Raw genomic sequence first — 16,359 nt, forward strand, 5'->3', positions numbered from 1 at the left:
TTTTGTTTTTCACGGCGCTTTGAAAACTATTGGAAAAATTTTACTTTTGACCCCCCCAAAGTACCAACTAGATTCACTTCCTATCAGAAAAAGGTACTGTTAAAAAAAATTCAAGCACTTTTACTGTGTAAAAGGTGATGACAGACACATAAAAAAAAAAAAAAAAACACACATCATTTTAAAATCAATACATTCATCGTTCCACTCAGAATCTAAAAATTTCAATAATAAAAAATAAAGAAGATTATATGAATTTTAACATTTTAAAATTTGCAAAAAGTTAAAATTTTAAATTCCTCATAACTTGCTTTAAAATAAAAATATATAATTATATATGGATCCTTATAATATTCTTACATTAAAATATTTGATAATAGGTAACTATGATAACTCGTCAGTCGTCAATTCACTCTAATATTAAAATAAGTAGAATAAAATGTATTATTCGATTTTGCCATGTACTTATCCTACCATTCATACGATCAAGCCAACACAATAATATATCTTATATTATCTCAGTATCCTAAGAAATAAGTACGAAACTTATAACCAATCGCGTGTTTCAATATTGCATACACGAGACGCCGTGTTACATTCAAAACTATAATAGCCAATAGGTAACAAACATGCTAAACGCCTAAACCTAAATATTATGTATTATTTATATTTGATTTTGTTTAAATCTTCTCTCCATGCATTCAACACTATCCATTACACTATATTATATCAAACTAGCTGATCCCGTTCACTTCGTTGCCCGCCAAAAGTGCCAACTCTATATTGTGATTCGAACTTTGTTCAATTCGTTTATTTCATGTACGGTGTATGGTGTTGAAATATTAATTAGAATTTTCATAGATCATCTTGAATCTCGAAATAATTGTGCAAGCACCGCTTTAAAATGCGAATTTTGAAATATGCTATCGTAGTGCACACTTTGTAGTACGAAGGTACCATGAAAATTGCAAACATCAAGCTATCATTATTTAGGTTCTACGCGTTGATCAGTCAGTGAGTCAGTCAGGATATATAATATATCCATCCGGCCTCCCGGCGTTGCCTGTGATACACGCTTGTGATTATGGGAGCAGTATATTTTTAGGTGGGCATGCGTACGTTATTTCAAATGTTTTATTAACACGTTATTATAAAGGGTATAAGTTCTCGGGACAACGGTTGAAAAATTAGCCTCGGAAATACCATTTTTACTAAGTTATATCTTTTTGAACACGGACTAAAATATAATGGACTGGAAACGACATGGTCGACCCAATGTTTTCAGCGTTATCGGTAGTTTTATTTGGCCTCACATTTAGTATCTTAGTTCGTATTTTACACAGATGGCATTGTAAATTCTGGGTCCCCATTGCGACCCTCGCACTTGTAGTGGCGCATTTACGGGGGGGGGGGGGGGCGGAGGAGATATAGATCCCCTTGATCTTTTTTTTTTGTATGATATTACTTTTAAGTACCAAGTCTGTTTTCTAAAAGTTCTAACCGTGGTACTTGTACCGCTCTGATATACTAATCGCCACTAATCGTAAACGCAACTAAGCAAACGCGATTATCGGACAACAAAAATATATACCTCTATGGACAATGGTAGTATGGTGTACTGTATTTTGTACATTTCTGCGAATTATTTTTCATGCACTAGTGTATGTACATAGTATTACAAACCCGAAAAGCAGTCGGTAAATAAAACAAAATGACAAGAAATGACGTCACGTTTTAACAATATACACTATAAATGTTTCAAGTACCCACAACCACGGAATAATATATTTAAATAACAACAAAATACCTAAAATTGTTATTTATCGTTTTAATAGCTTTTATATTTCGTCGTCAAAAATAATCAAACTTAAAATATCTATAAAAAAAATCTAGCTTATATATATTTTTTTTAGATTATTTGGTTACAGTATGAACTATGGAGTACTTGTGAGAAATATAGTTTAAAATGTTCAATCCTTAACTAAAGAAATTTAATATTTAATAAAAATGTTAACCAGAAAATAATTTCCAAATTTTCGTGATTTTGATAGTTTGTGAAAATTGGAACTTAAAATTCTTTTATGAAAAAATAAATCCCATGTAATATGATGAACATTTTTTAAGTCCTATTATAAAAACTTATGATTTATGAAGAACCATGGATGAAATTTACAAGTTACCCAGTGGACTATATTTAATTAAAATTTCTCATAGTTATAAATAGCTCAAAAATAGTCAACATATTTTGAAAATTTTACCATGTGTGGAAATTGATAATAATATATAAACATTTAGTAAAAGTAATAAAAGTGTCTACAGTTTTCGTTTATAAATCGCAACAAAATATCAAAAAGCAATTGATTCGTTAATCCAGTCACATCAATTTTCAATTCAAACGATCATAAATAATGTTACCTTTCTGTAAACTTTTTTTGTTTTCAAATGTAAAAAAACTTATAAAGAATCTTCTATTAAACTGTCAGATGTTAGCTTTGAAAAGAAAATTGTTTAAGAACTTTTAACTGAAAAATAATATTTACAATTTTACGATGAAACAACCGAAAACAACATTTGGCGAAAATTTAAAATATCTACGGTTGTTTATTATTGAGTTAGGTACATCGAAAAATAAAATCAATGTCAAAAATTAGTTTGCGTAAAAATTCCAATTTTTCTATGATTTTGTTTTTCCTGATGTTTTGAAAACTAATGGAATTTTTTTACTTTTGACCCCACAACTCACAAGTACCAACTAGATTCACTTTTCTATCAGAAAAGATACTGAACATTGTCGACCTGGGCGCCTGACACACCAAAGGCCCATGGATCAGTTTTTTAAGGTGCACCACAATGAACGGACTTGGCCGTTGAAAAATTGTGCCTAAAAATTACGTACCGTTAAATACTTCGATAAATACTTTGCAGAGTACTTACTTCCTATATAGACCAACACACCAAGTAAATAAAAAAAAATGAAGGGTCCCGGCTGCGTGTTTGCGGCTCAGCGGCAGTGACCAGGCCAACAATGATGCTGATGTAGAAAAGGAATATAGTCAATGCTACAAAATTTGATAAGACAGAAAAAAAACATACATCATTGTAAAATCAACGTTCTTTCGCTCAGAATCTAATTATAACATTTAGTTTAATCCAAGAAATAAATTTTTTGTCCACAAATCAGATTAAGTTCATCCACAGACCATCTAATAGGTGACCTATGTTATATTATATCAATCCCATTTAATTCAGCCTCCATTACCATATTTCTATTTATTTTGTATAGCTTTTCAAGAATAAGAAAAATATGAGAATACTACAATGGACATAAAAATTTAAAATATCATTAATATAATGTTATATTATAACAATAAAAATCTATAAAAATAAATATAATCATGTTATTTTATTAACTTTTTAACATATTTGTATCTATATAATGCCAAACACTATTGCTATCTCAGTAAACGAAACTTAAATTATTGTTATGACTCATGACATATAACTGTTAGGTATAAGAAAAGACTGCTCAGTTGATAAGACCTTGTTCAGTTGAGACAGAAGATTTACCAGTAGGCGCAATTTCAACTTTTGGCTTTGGAGTGCTGAATATTATATTAAAGGCAAGCAGACCATTGCAATATAGCATATTAAAATTGTATGTCTTAAGTTTTTGGGGAGGCTTAGCATTACATCTGTATAGTCATTATATAGACGTCATAATGACCGATACAAATTAGTGAATCGCGGAAAAAAAGCCCAAAAAAATAAACACACCAAGGAAAAAAAGCCCAGAAATAGAAATAGAAATGTGAACACATGTATACTCTACTCCTAATGACCTAATAATTAATTACCATATACCTATAACAAAATATAATAATATATTAAATATTATAATGAAATTAATTATTAATTGTTAATTGTATAAAATATATCAAATAAAAATATAAATATGAACACAATATTATGTATACGTCATAATTTATTGTGTTATAAGTTATAAGTCAAAAAACATCAGTCTTAGGTATATACATAGTACAATAATTTATAAATCAAAAAAAAATATATATTGATATGCCAATATATTTTACAACATATACATAACCTTTATAACAACCTTTGTCACCACCTTTATTTGATTTTATAATTTCCATTTCCAAAATTGGTAAACAAAAGTATAAAATATAAAACAAATTAAAACTGGATAAAACTGTACTAGAAGGACGTGTAGATAGTATCTCAACAACCAAGTAATGGTGTACTATATGGAGTGTCAATATTACCCAGCTATTGATAAAATCTAATATTTTGACTGGTTATATACTGTTTATATAATATATATATATATATAAATTATATTGGTAAGTACCGAACAATATAAATTAAATTAAATGTCAAAAGGCTTATCAATAGTTGGGTAATAAAAATGCAATTTATTGACAGGTGGTTCATCAGTGGTTCATGGCAGTATCAAACCCCCTACATAAACTATACTCTTGAGCAACGAAAAAGAAGATCTTATAATATTTTCAATAGAACGAAGAATAACGATGATTATTTATATTATATTTAAACATACTAATATTTATTTATTTATTTATTTATTTATTTACTATTATAGGTACATTTAAATTGTTCAATAGGTAGTTATAATATATGATTAATAGTTAAGTATTAATAAATACAAGTATAACCTAATAATAATAGTTAAGTATATTATATTTTACTAGTTATTATTATTTATGATTATTAACTGTTATAGTAGTATGTAGTATGTATGTATGTATATTTAATATATCATATTGTGTTCATATTTATAATGATCATTTTCATTATAATATATAATATATTATTATATTTTGTTATAGCCTATAGATACATGGTAATTAGTATTGGTAAAAATTAAATACATATATATGTACATATTTTTGAATTTTTAATACATACAAATCTGCACCCTAGTAATTACTAATTAGGAGTAGAGTATGCATGTGTTCACATTTCTATTTCTATGTCTGGACTTTTTTTCCTCCTACCAAATTAGTATACATACAATATAGGAGTTTTGCAGGGACCTTTAATGTAAGGTCATTACACATTATATGTCACTACAAACGGTGTCATTATTAACGGTTTCTACTGTAGTTAAATAGGCAGCTAATGCATCTGAGCTTATAACGTTACAGTGATCTATAAATGGTAATAGGCCTGTCCACCATCATGTGCATAACGCACGCTGAGAAGTACTAATGTAATGTAGTCTTAGTGTAAATGGACAGTATAATTTTTTTTTTACGATAAGTATAAATTATATATTATATTTATTTTTATAAGTATAATTGATATTTACTAAATTTCTTATGCAGTTAAATTTGAAAGATTTTAATGTTGAATTGTGAATCTTGTGATTATTTGAGTAGAATATTTAATACACAAAAACAAAAAAAATGAACACAATAATAAAAATGAAAAAATTGATAATATGAATTTATACTTATTTTACTTAATAACTAATAAGTACATTTTATACCAGTTGTATATTAACTATAAAGATGCCAATAAGAAGTAAAAACATTAATGTTATATTTATATACACTAAATATAGCAATAAAAATAACAACTTGTCTTGGAAATTTAATTAGATACACTACAAAAAGGTTTATACCTATATATATATATATATTAAAACCATATTCTAGGTGTCAACAATATAAATTAATAAATTTATGTTAAAATGATAGGTGAATTACACTGGAGGGAGGACCGTTTCCAGGAATTTCTTAAGATCCTTTAATTCCTGTAAAATATAAAAAATCCAATTAATAAATAATTAAATCTTAAGTATAATTTTAGAAAACATCAATAATAGTATATTATGATAAGATGTTTATTTAAATAATTAATATTTTATTATTTAAGTTATTCTTACCATATGAGTAACAAAACTAGAAAATGAATACAAATTAAAGTGATAAAATGTTTTATAAAAGGAAAGACTATTGTATTAAAATTTCCATATGCAAGATTATACAAAAAAAAATCCCAATTCCTATTCAAAAAATAGTTATTTTTATTGCTAATCTAAAACAAATAATTATCAAAACCATAAAAAATGGTTTTTGGGCTCTCTATAAACTAGGAAAGATGTAGCTTAGGCACTTTAGAAATATACTCATCAGTATGTTATATTAAATTGGAGGCAAACTATTTTTACAACTTTCAAGTTAAATACATTTTAGAGAACGCTTCCCATGCATCTGTTGTATCCATCTTACATGCATACAACATAGTAATTTTCATTCACTAGTTTCAATAATGTGCTGTTAGTTTTGATATTAAGAGTGAATTGACTTATTATCAAACTTTTAAGTAAGAACTTTATCTGATCTGTGCTTATAAGCATCAACTTTTATTAGATATTATAATTTTAAAGTGAGGTATGAGTATTTTTTTTATTTGTGATATTTCATATAGGTACTCATTTCATGCTTGAAAATTTAAATATCGAAAAAATCGCTGACACTTAAGCAGAGATAATGATGTTACCTAAGTTTGATAATAGGTCAATTCACTCTAATATCAAAATTAACAGCAAATTATTGAAATTAGTGGAAGAAAATATGCCATAATTTTTAAGACGGAGACAACAGCCACATGGGTATCGTCCTCTCTTAAGAAAAAACTAAATATTTTCATAAGTTATAAAACCTTTTCAGATAATCTGTTATAGCTATTAAATAGTTCAAATTTTAAATTCTAGATTCCTATATCATCGCATTTTTATCTTTTATTTACTACCTATAAATATTATGTTACATCTACTTGATCAATTTGCTATTTTTATAAAGTAGATTCTACTTAAATAATACATTTTTTTACATACTATGAATAGATTTCTTGAAATCAATAGATATTTTTCAAAATATTCTTATAATGTGTAACTCAATGCATCACTATAAATCAATGCTATTGTTAGAATATCATCATGTATTGTATATTAATCAATATAGCAGATAATTTTTTTTACATATTATTATATTAATAGAGCTAATTGGAACTTAATTTATGAGTGTAGTGAAAGTGGATAGGCAAATAATTCCTCCAAATATAATATTAATTATTGAATTAATAATAATTTATATCACAAGGTACTAAACGTGTGGTGGTTGTGATTAAGGTTTGTGTGATAATAAATAAACCGTCATCAGACAAACAGTTGCTGCAATTTTGGGTTGACAAGAGTTGTTATTTTGTATATGAAAAAAGTCCTAGCAAAACTACGAAACTTACATGCTTTAAAAAAAAAAATGTTAAATATCAATCAGGATATTGATATTTTTTTATAAAGTGGAAATCTATTTTACGAAAATAATTATTTCAGTGGATTAGAATAAGTTATTACTGTTATTAGTAACATTAAATCATCCATTCCGATTAAGGGTATAATCATCAAGTTTGACTTTCACTTGTGAAACTTTTTAATAAGTAGTAAGTTAATTAAACTGAGCTATAGTTGCATCATACTTAGATATCTGACTAAATATTCCATAAAACAATTGTTATCACAAATATGACAATTTCAAATTATAATAATTATTTCTATTAACACTTCAAACTATAAACTAAACATGGATGAATTTAATTTAAATATAAATATAATTATATTTACATAGGTACCTACATACGTATATTTTAATCAATTCTATGAATAATTATTTTTATGCTGTTAACTAATAAGGTTTAATAACAAATACATACCATATCAGATGAACTATGCATCAAACCTCGGTATGTTTTCAGTTCGGTATGTTTAGCAAAAGACTTAAGAATGGATGCTGTAAGTTGACCCCATTTTAGTGGTACAATTGGATCACAATCTCCATGACATTGAATTATTGGCATATCTTTGTTACTTAAAGCAGCCTGAAAAGCCATCATAAATATATTTTATCAAAAATAAAAATTAATTAATAATTATCTTACTGCTGGAAAAGTTTTATGTAATGGTATCCAACAAGATAGAGCCATAACTCCAGCTAATGGTTTGTTATATGTAAAAGCTGAGTACAAAGCAAGAGCTCCACCTTGTGAAAACCCACCAAGGGCAATACGAGATGATGGCACATTGGAAGTTTCAATCTCACGATCGATAAGTGAATGCACTAATTTAGCAGCTTCTTTAATTCCATTTTCATCTTCTGGACCAGATTCATCTAAAGTAAACAAATCAAACCATGAAGGCATACGGAAACCTTGGTTCAGAGATACTGGCATCGGACTCCTGTTGATTTGTATAAAAAAATAGATATAGATACATCAAAACAACTAAAACAATGCATTAATAACTTACGCAGATGGACATATAACTTTCATATAAGGTTGTCTTATTTGTGTCATGGCTTCAGCCCAGCCATTTCTAAGTAAAAATTAAGAGAATATTAATAAAATAATTTAAGTCTAAAAAAACATAAATAACAAACTAATTCAATATAAAATAAATAGTTAACTAAACAGAATAAGAGATAAAAAATGGTATGGGTAAGTACACCAAATGATTATCACATTTAGAAATAGTAGTCAATACCTAATAAAAATCTAAAGAGTTCAATTGATTAACTTTTTCAAGAGAACTTTATTTTAAAATTTTAATTGAGTTTCATTTTTAATTTAATAGACGCAAATCATAGTTATACCGTTGTTGGAATACAATCATCTGTTAGCTAAACTAAAACAATAAATAATATACTTTACCCTGAATCTCCAAGACCATGAAGAAATATGACCTGTAAACAAAAAATAGTTATTAAATTAAGGTACATGTTATCCGTATATCGTATATGTTTTAGATAAAAATGTACCATCAATTACATTTCAAACTAATAGGTATAAAAAACACATAATTTAATGCATCTAATACTAGAATATTAAAATTTATAATATTATATCAGATACATATTAGTTAATTTGAAATTAATTTTTAATTTGAAAACAAAGAACTGTAATCAAAGTACTAACAATTATCAAATATAAAAAATAATACTTATGTACAAAACAGTTTTGAGAGCGACTGATCTGGTGAAAATCATATTAGATTGAAAGAAGTTAAAATACCAAGATCAATTCTACTCAACAAAATAATATTATAGCTACCCAAGTACATCTTACACAAAAGTTACATAATTGATATCTATTCAACTACGTTTGGTGAAAAGCAAAATATTTAAGAAAATAATATACTTACAGTGGCCGTCTGTTTAACGGAAGAAGATATTACTACGGGATTGATGGACATGTTTGCGGAGGACTTTGCAAAAGTATAGTTGCTACTTTTTTTATAGTTAGCGGAATCAATTACGGAAAACAACAAAAAAATCAATCCAATTTGGGTTAATGCCAGTTTTTGAACTGCCGAACTTTTGTGGTTATGTAAATCCATAGAAATGTCGACGAATTTCATGGAACGCTAAATCAAACCGATACGAAATTTAAACCTCAAATGTCAACACGCATTTGAATAAATTATAATAATAATATGATTTTAAGCCGTAGGTATTGAATTTTTCGGGAAACGCGTCCACTAACACTATGTCACGTCTTATCCCCACTCGACATTGACTGTGGCAAACACATTCGCATCAGTTATCCTGTTCGAATTAGCATTTATCACAGTTTATGCCAATGCTCGGCGTGTGGCCCCCGGTGGGCAATTATACATATACCTATATTATAATTGTATAACCACATTTATAGGTAATAAATATTAGTAATTATTATGTCATGGCCGCCGGAGGACGGGCAACAAAGTAACACGCGTTTCCCGTTAAAACCGTGACATAGTAGGTACCTATACTGGCTACTACCTATACGACCACGGTCTCCTGTATTTTGATCAACGCAAACCGCTACGGCGTAGGTATACCTATACTTAATGTGGAATAAATTAATACGAATACGGAATAATGGCTGTTAAATTAATTCAATGTTAATTCACGTATATGAACTATGCTGATGAGTATCAAGGGCATTTCAGGCGGCGGTGACCTATTTACCTGCAGTGAGTTCAACTGTTATTATTAGGTAATCAATTTTTTTTTAGCGTCTGTGCAGAGACATGCGTGGGGAGCGTATTATAAGTATGTAACCTACCTATATTATGTATAGTTAACTTGTTAACTAGTTCAGTAGCCAGTAGGTACCTTATTATGTTTACGAGTGTTGCAAACAATTAATTGATCGTTATTAATATTATAATATATTATACTCGCTATATAATACTATACTTGTGTGGCTGTGTACATTTAATGCGTGTATGATGTATCTGTTACCAGAAATGTTGACAATTGAGGAAATGACGACAATTCCTAGTAAATGTTGACAATTCCTAAAAGCGGAAGGCAAGTTTATCACCGCCTAGGAATTGTCATCATCTCCGTAGTTTATTAGGCAATATTATCACTAGGGCCCGGAATTTGATGATCTAAAAATATATCAAAAAAAAATGCATAAAATGACATTTATTAATTTATTTTTTTTAAAAAATGTATATTTTACTGTAAAAATTGATAAATATTGTTTCGATACAAATTATAATTATTATAAATCAATTAAATAAAACTATATATTATAGTCCTTTACACTCTATATAGAAGACACTATCGAACTAATAATGCTGTCGAACTCAAATTAAATGAGAAACGGAGACACATGGGTATACAAAATAAACTTATAAAATTATTTTACATATCTGTGTGGAGACATGAAATTATATCAAACACGGGTTTATGTCGATTGCGATAACCGATTTTAAACACGCATAGTGTGTCCCTGGTATAAAATAGTAAGTTTGGTGTCAACTGTCAAAGTTGTTCAATTACACAAGATCAGAAATAAATCCTAGCAAAGCAAATTTATTGGATCTAAGTACTGTTTTAAAATCGGCAGGTCAAGCAGAAAAACCGTTATCACTTCGGGAGGCAGCTACTGTAAATACTAAATAATATTTCAGGGGCACAAGAATATACCCGATGTCAATGTAAGACAAAATGCAAGACGAACAAGTGTGAATCGGCATCTAGAATTTGTAATTCTAAATGTCATGGAAGTTTGCCATGCGAAAATAAAAATGAGTAGGTAACTACGTATGCAAATCATAAAAAAATTTTAAAAAGCTTAAATTACATAAATTAAAATGTTAAAAAAATAATTGTTTATTAATTGATTATTTATTAAGGTGATAGTAGATTAATTAAAAATTATGTTTGAAAAAAATAATATTTAAATAAGTCAGATTAAATTTAAAAAATGTGCTATCTTTGCCTACTATCGTTAGGAAATGATAACATATACTAGGCGATGATATCATTTCCTTCCGATTTTAGGAATTGTCAACATTTACTAGGAATTGTCATCATTTCCTAAATGTCAACATTTCCGGTAACATATATCTACTACCTACCTATAATACTTATTTTCATTGAGCAGCTACATTATCTTGTAAATCCAGATATCTATACTGCAGCAGTATAATAGATGCCTGCACTTACAAACTAACCATGTAGTTATGTTAGCCATTAGTTTAGCAGTTTAGGTAAGTACCTATAGGTATTACTTAATGTATTTTATGATAATTGATAGATACAATTCATAGCATTTAATAGCAACTATTATATTTATTAATTATTATTTAGGTAATCACAAATCACTTATTATTGTAAATAGTTATCTAGTTAAAATGTAAATAGTTTAATATCTTCAGTTACAGTATGGGTACTTAACAAACATTGGCCTATTTTAAATAAAAAAAATTAGCTTTTTTTCTTAGTTATTTGTAGGAATATTATTGGGCTAGTGTGGTATAAATGGAATATATTTAAGGACCGATTAATTTAAATCCTTCGAGTGTAACTGAACCTAACATCCGTAAAAACGAATAAACATTTGAACAGTCAAAACTAAGGTAAGTATCTAAATAACTTATTGTTTTATACAAATAATCTAGGGCCTAGGGGCATATTATACTAACTGCGTTGAAGGAATTTTTTCTTTTGTACCTACCTATAGGTCCTAGATATTGCAGGATTAAGATAGATAAATAGGTACCTTGATAAAATGTCGTAAATAGTTTACCGTGCAAAATAAAGCGTTGGATATTCTATAAACAACATCCCTAATTAGTATTTACCTATCAACTAATACAATTACAAAACATAGGTGATGAATAAATCATATTTTTACATATTTTGACTTTTTAGGGTTTTATTAGGAATTCTTTACAAACTATAACATCACATTTTAATTTTCAAACTATTTGTAATTTGTTTCTGAAAACGTTTTTAGTGTGTTATTTTTACTGTATATATTTTATATCGAAAACACGTTCACACATTTATAAACACATATTTATTTATAAACGGAATAGGTACCACGTTTTTTTGTCTATAATGATATAATAATAATATTTTAATCGAACTTCTCGTAGAACCCATATAAATAAATTTATTACTCTGGTCATTGATTTTATAATATACTATATTATAAAATCATTAATCAATGGCTAAACGCGTACCTATATAATAATTCATCATCAATCTATTCATCATGTACCTACTCATAATAATCAGGCGTGGATACAAGCTATGATCCTATGGGGGCTCCCCCCTCCATAATAAGCATCAGGTTAGACATTTCACTCTTGTTTACCGTCACGTCATTATACAGTATGTGAAATTAAAGGTTATTTTGTAATTATTATCCTAATAAAAACACTCTGCCAAACTCATGTAAAAAAAACGTGAAGTATAAAAAAAACGGCTCTAAAAATTTGATACAATTTTATATACGAGAATACTCGACGAGGCCCAGTATTCTTTTTTTGAGAAATAAATTACCTAATAATAATAATAACAATATAGCTAAGTCTTTGGACTATATATCATTTATATTAAAATAGTCTACTGAATAATTTAATTTAGCTTAGCGATAGACTTTAAAACACTTGATTATTCTTTTTTTCTAGTAAGTAATACACTACATATTTCAATGATAGTACTATCTACGTAGACTATATTATTATGTATTCATTATGCAGTAGTAATTTTACATTTTTAACGTAAGTCGCCCAGCTAAGTTCAATTATTTAGCAGACTAATAGACACGCAAATATATGCTTATTTTGGAGGGGGTCGATTAACCTTTTTCAGAATGGTTGAGGCTCAAACTAAGTGTTAATTAATATTATTAATTACAATACGGTAATAGTGGGAGGGGGGCGATTTCCCCCCCTAAATTACGTGCCTGATATTTTAACATAAATTATACCTACAATTCAGACTTAGCTACAAAATATCACAAATTCACAACTTTTAGAGGCAAACCGTTTTTTTACACGGAGTTTGGTGGAGTGTTTTTGTTGGAATACCTATCACTAATTTTTTCTTGAAATGTTATTATATTTGTAAGTCATTGTTGCGATTGTTACGTGACTATAAATAAGTAATAAAGTTCTTTAAGATAGAATATTATTAAGTTTAATAATTAATAACTGTTTTTAGAACACTTCCGTAAATTTATTTTGGTACAGTTACAGTCGAGTACGCGACAAGAAATACGAGATTATAAATTTCAATAACATGATATCGCGATTGAGAGTGAAAGTTGCAGCTGCAACGATAGTAGCGGATCGAGGGGATAATATTATATTTTACGATATTTTTGATGCATACGCAAATTCAGACTTAATAGTGCTTGAAATTTTTTCGTTGTAACTTTTAAGCCATCCAACCAATCTGTTAGTGAGTTTCTGATCGATTGATACCTTAATACCTTATAGTATGACGTTATAATGTTATATATTCAGCCGTTTGCCCCGTAGAGAATAGAGAGGGCCGATGGATTAACACAATTGTACAAATTAGCACGGATTTTCAATAAACTGTTCAACTTTGGCGCCAGTTAATATACCTACGTTAGTGGCTACTCGTTTTTAGATTATGAGTGGAACGATGAATGTATTGATTTTACAATGATGTGTTTTTTTATTTTTTTTGTGTCTGTGTACACGATAAGTAGTCGAAATAATGCTACGATTTTCAACTTCAGTATCTTGTTCGATCAGAAAGTGAATATCGTTGGTGCATTGGGGAGGTCAAAATTTAAATTTCCCAGTAGTTTTCAAAAGCGCCGGGAAAAACAAAAGAAAAATTAAGGAAAAACGGGAATTTTTACGCAAAATCTGTTTTCGAGAAAATCGATTTTGGTTTTTGGTGTAACATTAAAAAAAATGACCGTAGATACATGAAATTTTGACTGAATGTTTATCTTAGCATTTTCTATACACCATAAAATTTTCAAAATATTTTGATTTATTTTGAGCTCTTTACGAACATTGTCAGCCTCCAATATTATTAGTTATTTTTTCTATGAATGTCAATAAAACTTTATTTGTTGAGTAAAAATGCTTGAAAATTTAATACAAGGCTCCTACTATATTTTTACGATTATATTTGAAAAATATTAAAAATTCTTAGTCACAGTTTTTTTTTTAATAGCATTTAAAGTTAAAAATTGATAAAATATGTAAAAATCACGAAAATTAGCAAATTATTTTAGGTTAAGAATTCGTAAAAACTTTTCTTTTTAAATCTAAGATTTGAAAATATAATATAAGATTCTTCATAATATAATATAGTATCTTTATCAAAAAAAAAAAAATGTCTACAAGAAAGTCAAATTAAATTTTTATGAGCCTTTGAAATTCATATTTTTACAACATTTGATATTCGCTCGATTTCCTTATTTTATTGTAATTTAAAAACGAATGACTGTAGATGTTTGAAAATTTCACTGAATGTTTATATTTTCATTTTTTAACACCATAAAATTTTCAAAATATTTTGAATCTTTTTGAGCTGTTTACGGACATCCTCAGTTTTCAATTTTTTTTCTATAAATATCAATAAAATTTTGTTTGTTGAGTAAAAAGCGTGAACATTTAATGAAAGGCTCCTGATATATTGTTACAATAGCAGTTAAAAAGTATTAAAAATACATAGGCACAATTTTTTTTTTTTATAAGCATTTAAAGATCGAATTTTGACAAAATTTATCAAATTTAAGATTCAGTAATTATTTTGTAGTTAAAAATTTATAAAATATTCAATTTTTATATCTAAGGACTGAACATTTAAAACAAGATTCCACGTAAGTAGTTAATTCTGTTACCAAAAAATCTAAAAAATACATAAGCACAGTTTATTTTTATACTCATTCTATAAGTTAAAATTTGGATGAAATAACATATTAAAAAACCTAGAATAACTATTTTAGTTATTTTGTTGTGGTTGTATAATATTATTTGTGGGTACTTGAAACTTTTAAAGTATACTATTATATATTTATGATAGTATCACGGTTTGTTGTTGATGTATAACGCGTTATAAGTACCTAATGGATATTGTGATATGATTAATTAATATTTATTATAGGTACCTTCCTATTATAGGTCAATTTTTTTTTCTAATACCATACATAAGTACCTATATATTATGTCTTATACCTAGACTGTCATACCGTCTCCGCTCAGATTCGTTTTTCTTATACAATAATATTGCCTATATCATTGAATTCAAAATTAATACCATCCATTATACAGTAACACACTACCGTACTGTACAGCAGAGCCAGGGGCGGATTTACCCATAGGCCACCAAGGCACTGGCCTAGGGCGCAATATTTTTGTGGGCGCAATTTTTTAGTTAATTTTTACTTTTTAGTTTTTCATAATTTAATAATTCTATTTACCTAAATTTATATTTTATATTAATTTTCTTTCGTATACAACTTGCATGAAACTGGAGAATGGCTCACGTAGTCACGTCGCAGTAACGTTTTAATTTATAAGCTATAATAACCTTGCCGTTTGAGTCTAATCCTGCGACCAGTGCGCTCCGCCACCGCTAGAGCTTTTACATCGACACTCGACGAGGCAGTTGCCGGCGTTGCCTATGTTAATGCATGGGTGATGGTATACGGGTGTGCGGCGTAAACACGTACAATATTGTGAATGGCGCATGCGCAAAACGCCAGCCAAGGCGGTAAAATATACTGCCTCGAGCCGCCGAGTACGTTACTACATTGTATATAGCCGCTCTACTAGCTAGGTGGGGGACAGCTCGCACAGTGCTTAGTGGAATGACCCGCCTCACCCCGCACCACAATATTAGAATACTGAAATTAATTCTGGAAATCACGTGTCTTGATAAAGTAATTAATAATAATAAATATCATGACGACGCGCGACGCTGGTACTGTCGCCCGTCTCCTGTATAGTGCATACTGCATACTGCTTAAAAATTTGCTAATCGA

The 16,359-nt window shown here is 28.3% G+C and overlaps 1 protein-coding gene across 2 annotated transcripts; it reads right to left on the minus strand.

Moving 5' to 3' along the window:
• Positions 1–5,281: 5,281 nt before the first annotated feature.
• LOC100163322 (acyl-protein thioesterase 1-like) lies at positions 5,282–10,310 on the minus strand. 2 transcript variants are annotated; one of them, XM_008187205.2, is made up of 7 exons: positions 10,278–10,310; positions 9,239–9,460; positions 8,749–8,780; positions 8,348–8,413; positions 7,981–8,278; positions 7,756–7,920; positions 5,282–5,794 (listed from the first exon to the last, which is right to left on the minus strand). In XM_008187205.2, exons 1-7 carry the CDS (start codon positions 10,293–10,295, stop codon positions 5,744–5,746), a joined length of 852 nt encoding a protein of 283 aa, XP_008185427.1. In that variant the 5' UTR covers positions 10,296–10,310; the 3' UTR covers positions 5,282–5,743.
• Positions 10,311–16,359: the final 6,049 nt, after the last annotated feature.

The sequence above is a fragment of the Acyrthosiphon pisum genome, chromosome A1 (assembly GCF_005508785.2).
Source record: "Acyrthosiphon pisum isolate AL4f chromosome A1, pea_aphid_22Mar2018_4r6ur, whole genome shotgun sequence".
NCBI lineage: Eukaryota > Metazoa > Arthropoda > Insecta > Hemiptera > Aphididae > Acyrthosiphon > Acyrthosiphon pisum.

Bases quoted from the DNA above. Each gene is read 5' to 3' on its own strand.
- LOC100163322 (XM_008187205.2), bottom strand. The intron at 7,921-7,980 runs GTAAGATAATTA...ATGGCTTTTCAG, and splicing joins TACATAAAACTTTTCCAGCA to GCTGCTTTAAGTAACAAAGA. The intron at 5,795-7,755 runs GTATGTATTTGT...TATATTTTACAG, and splicing joins TGCATAGTTCATCTGATATG to GAATTAAAGGATCTTAAGAA.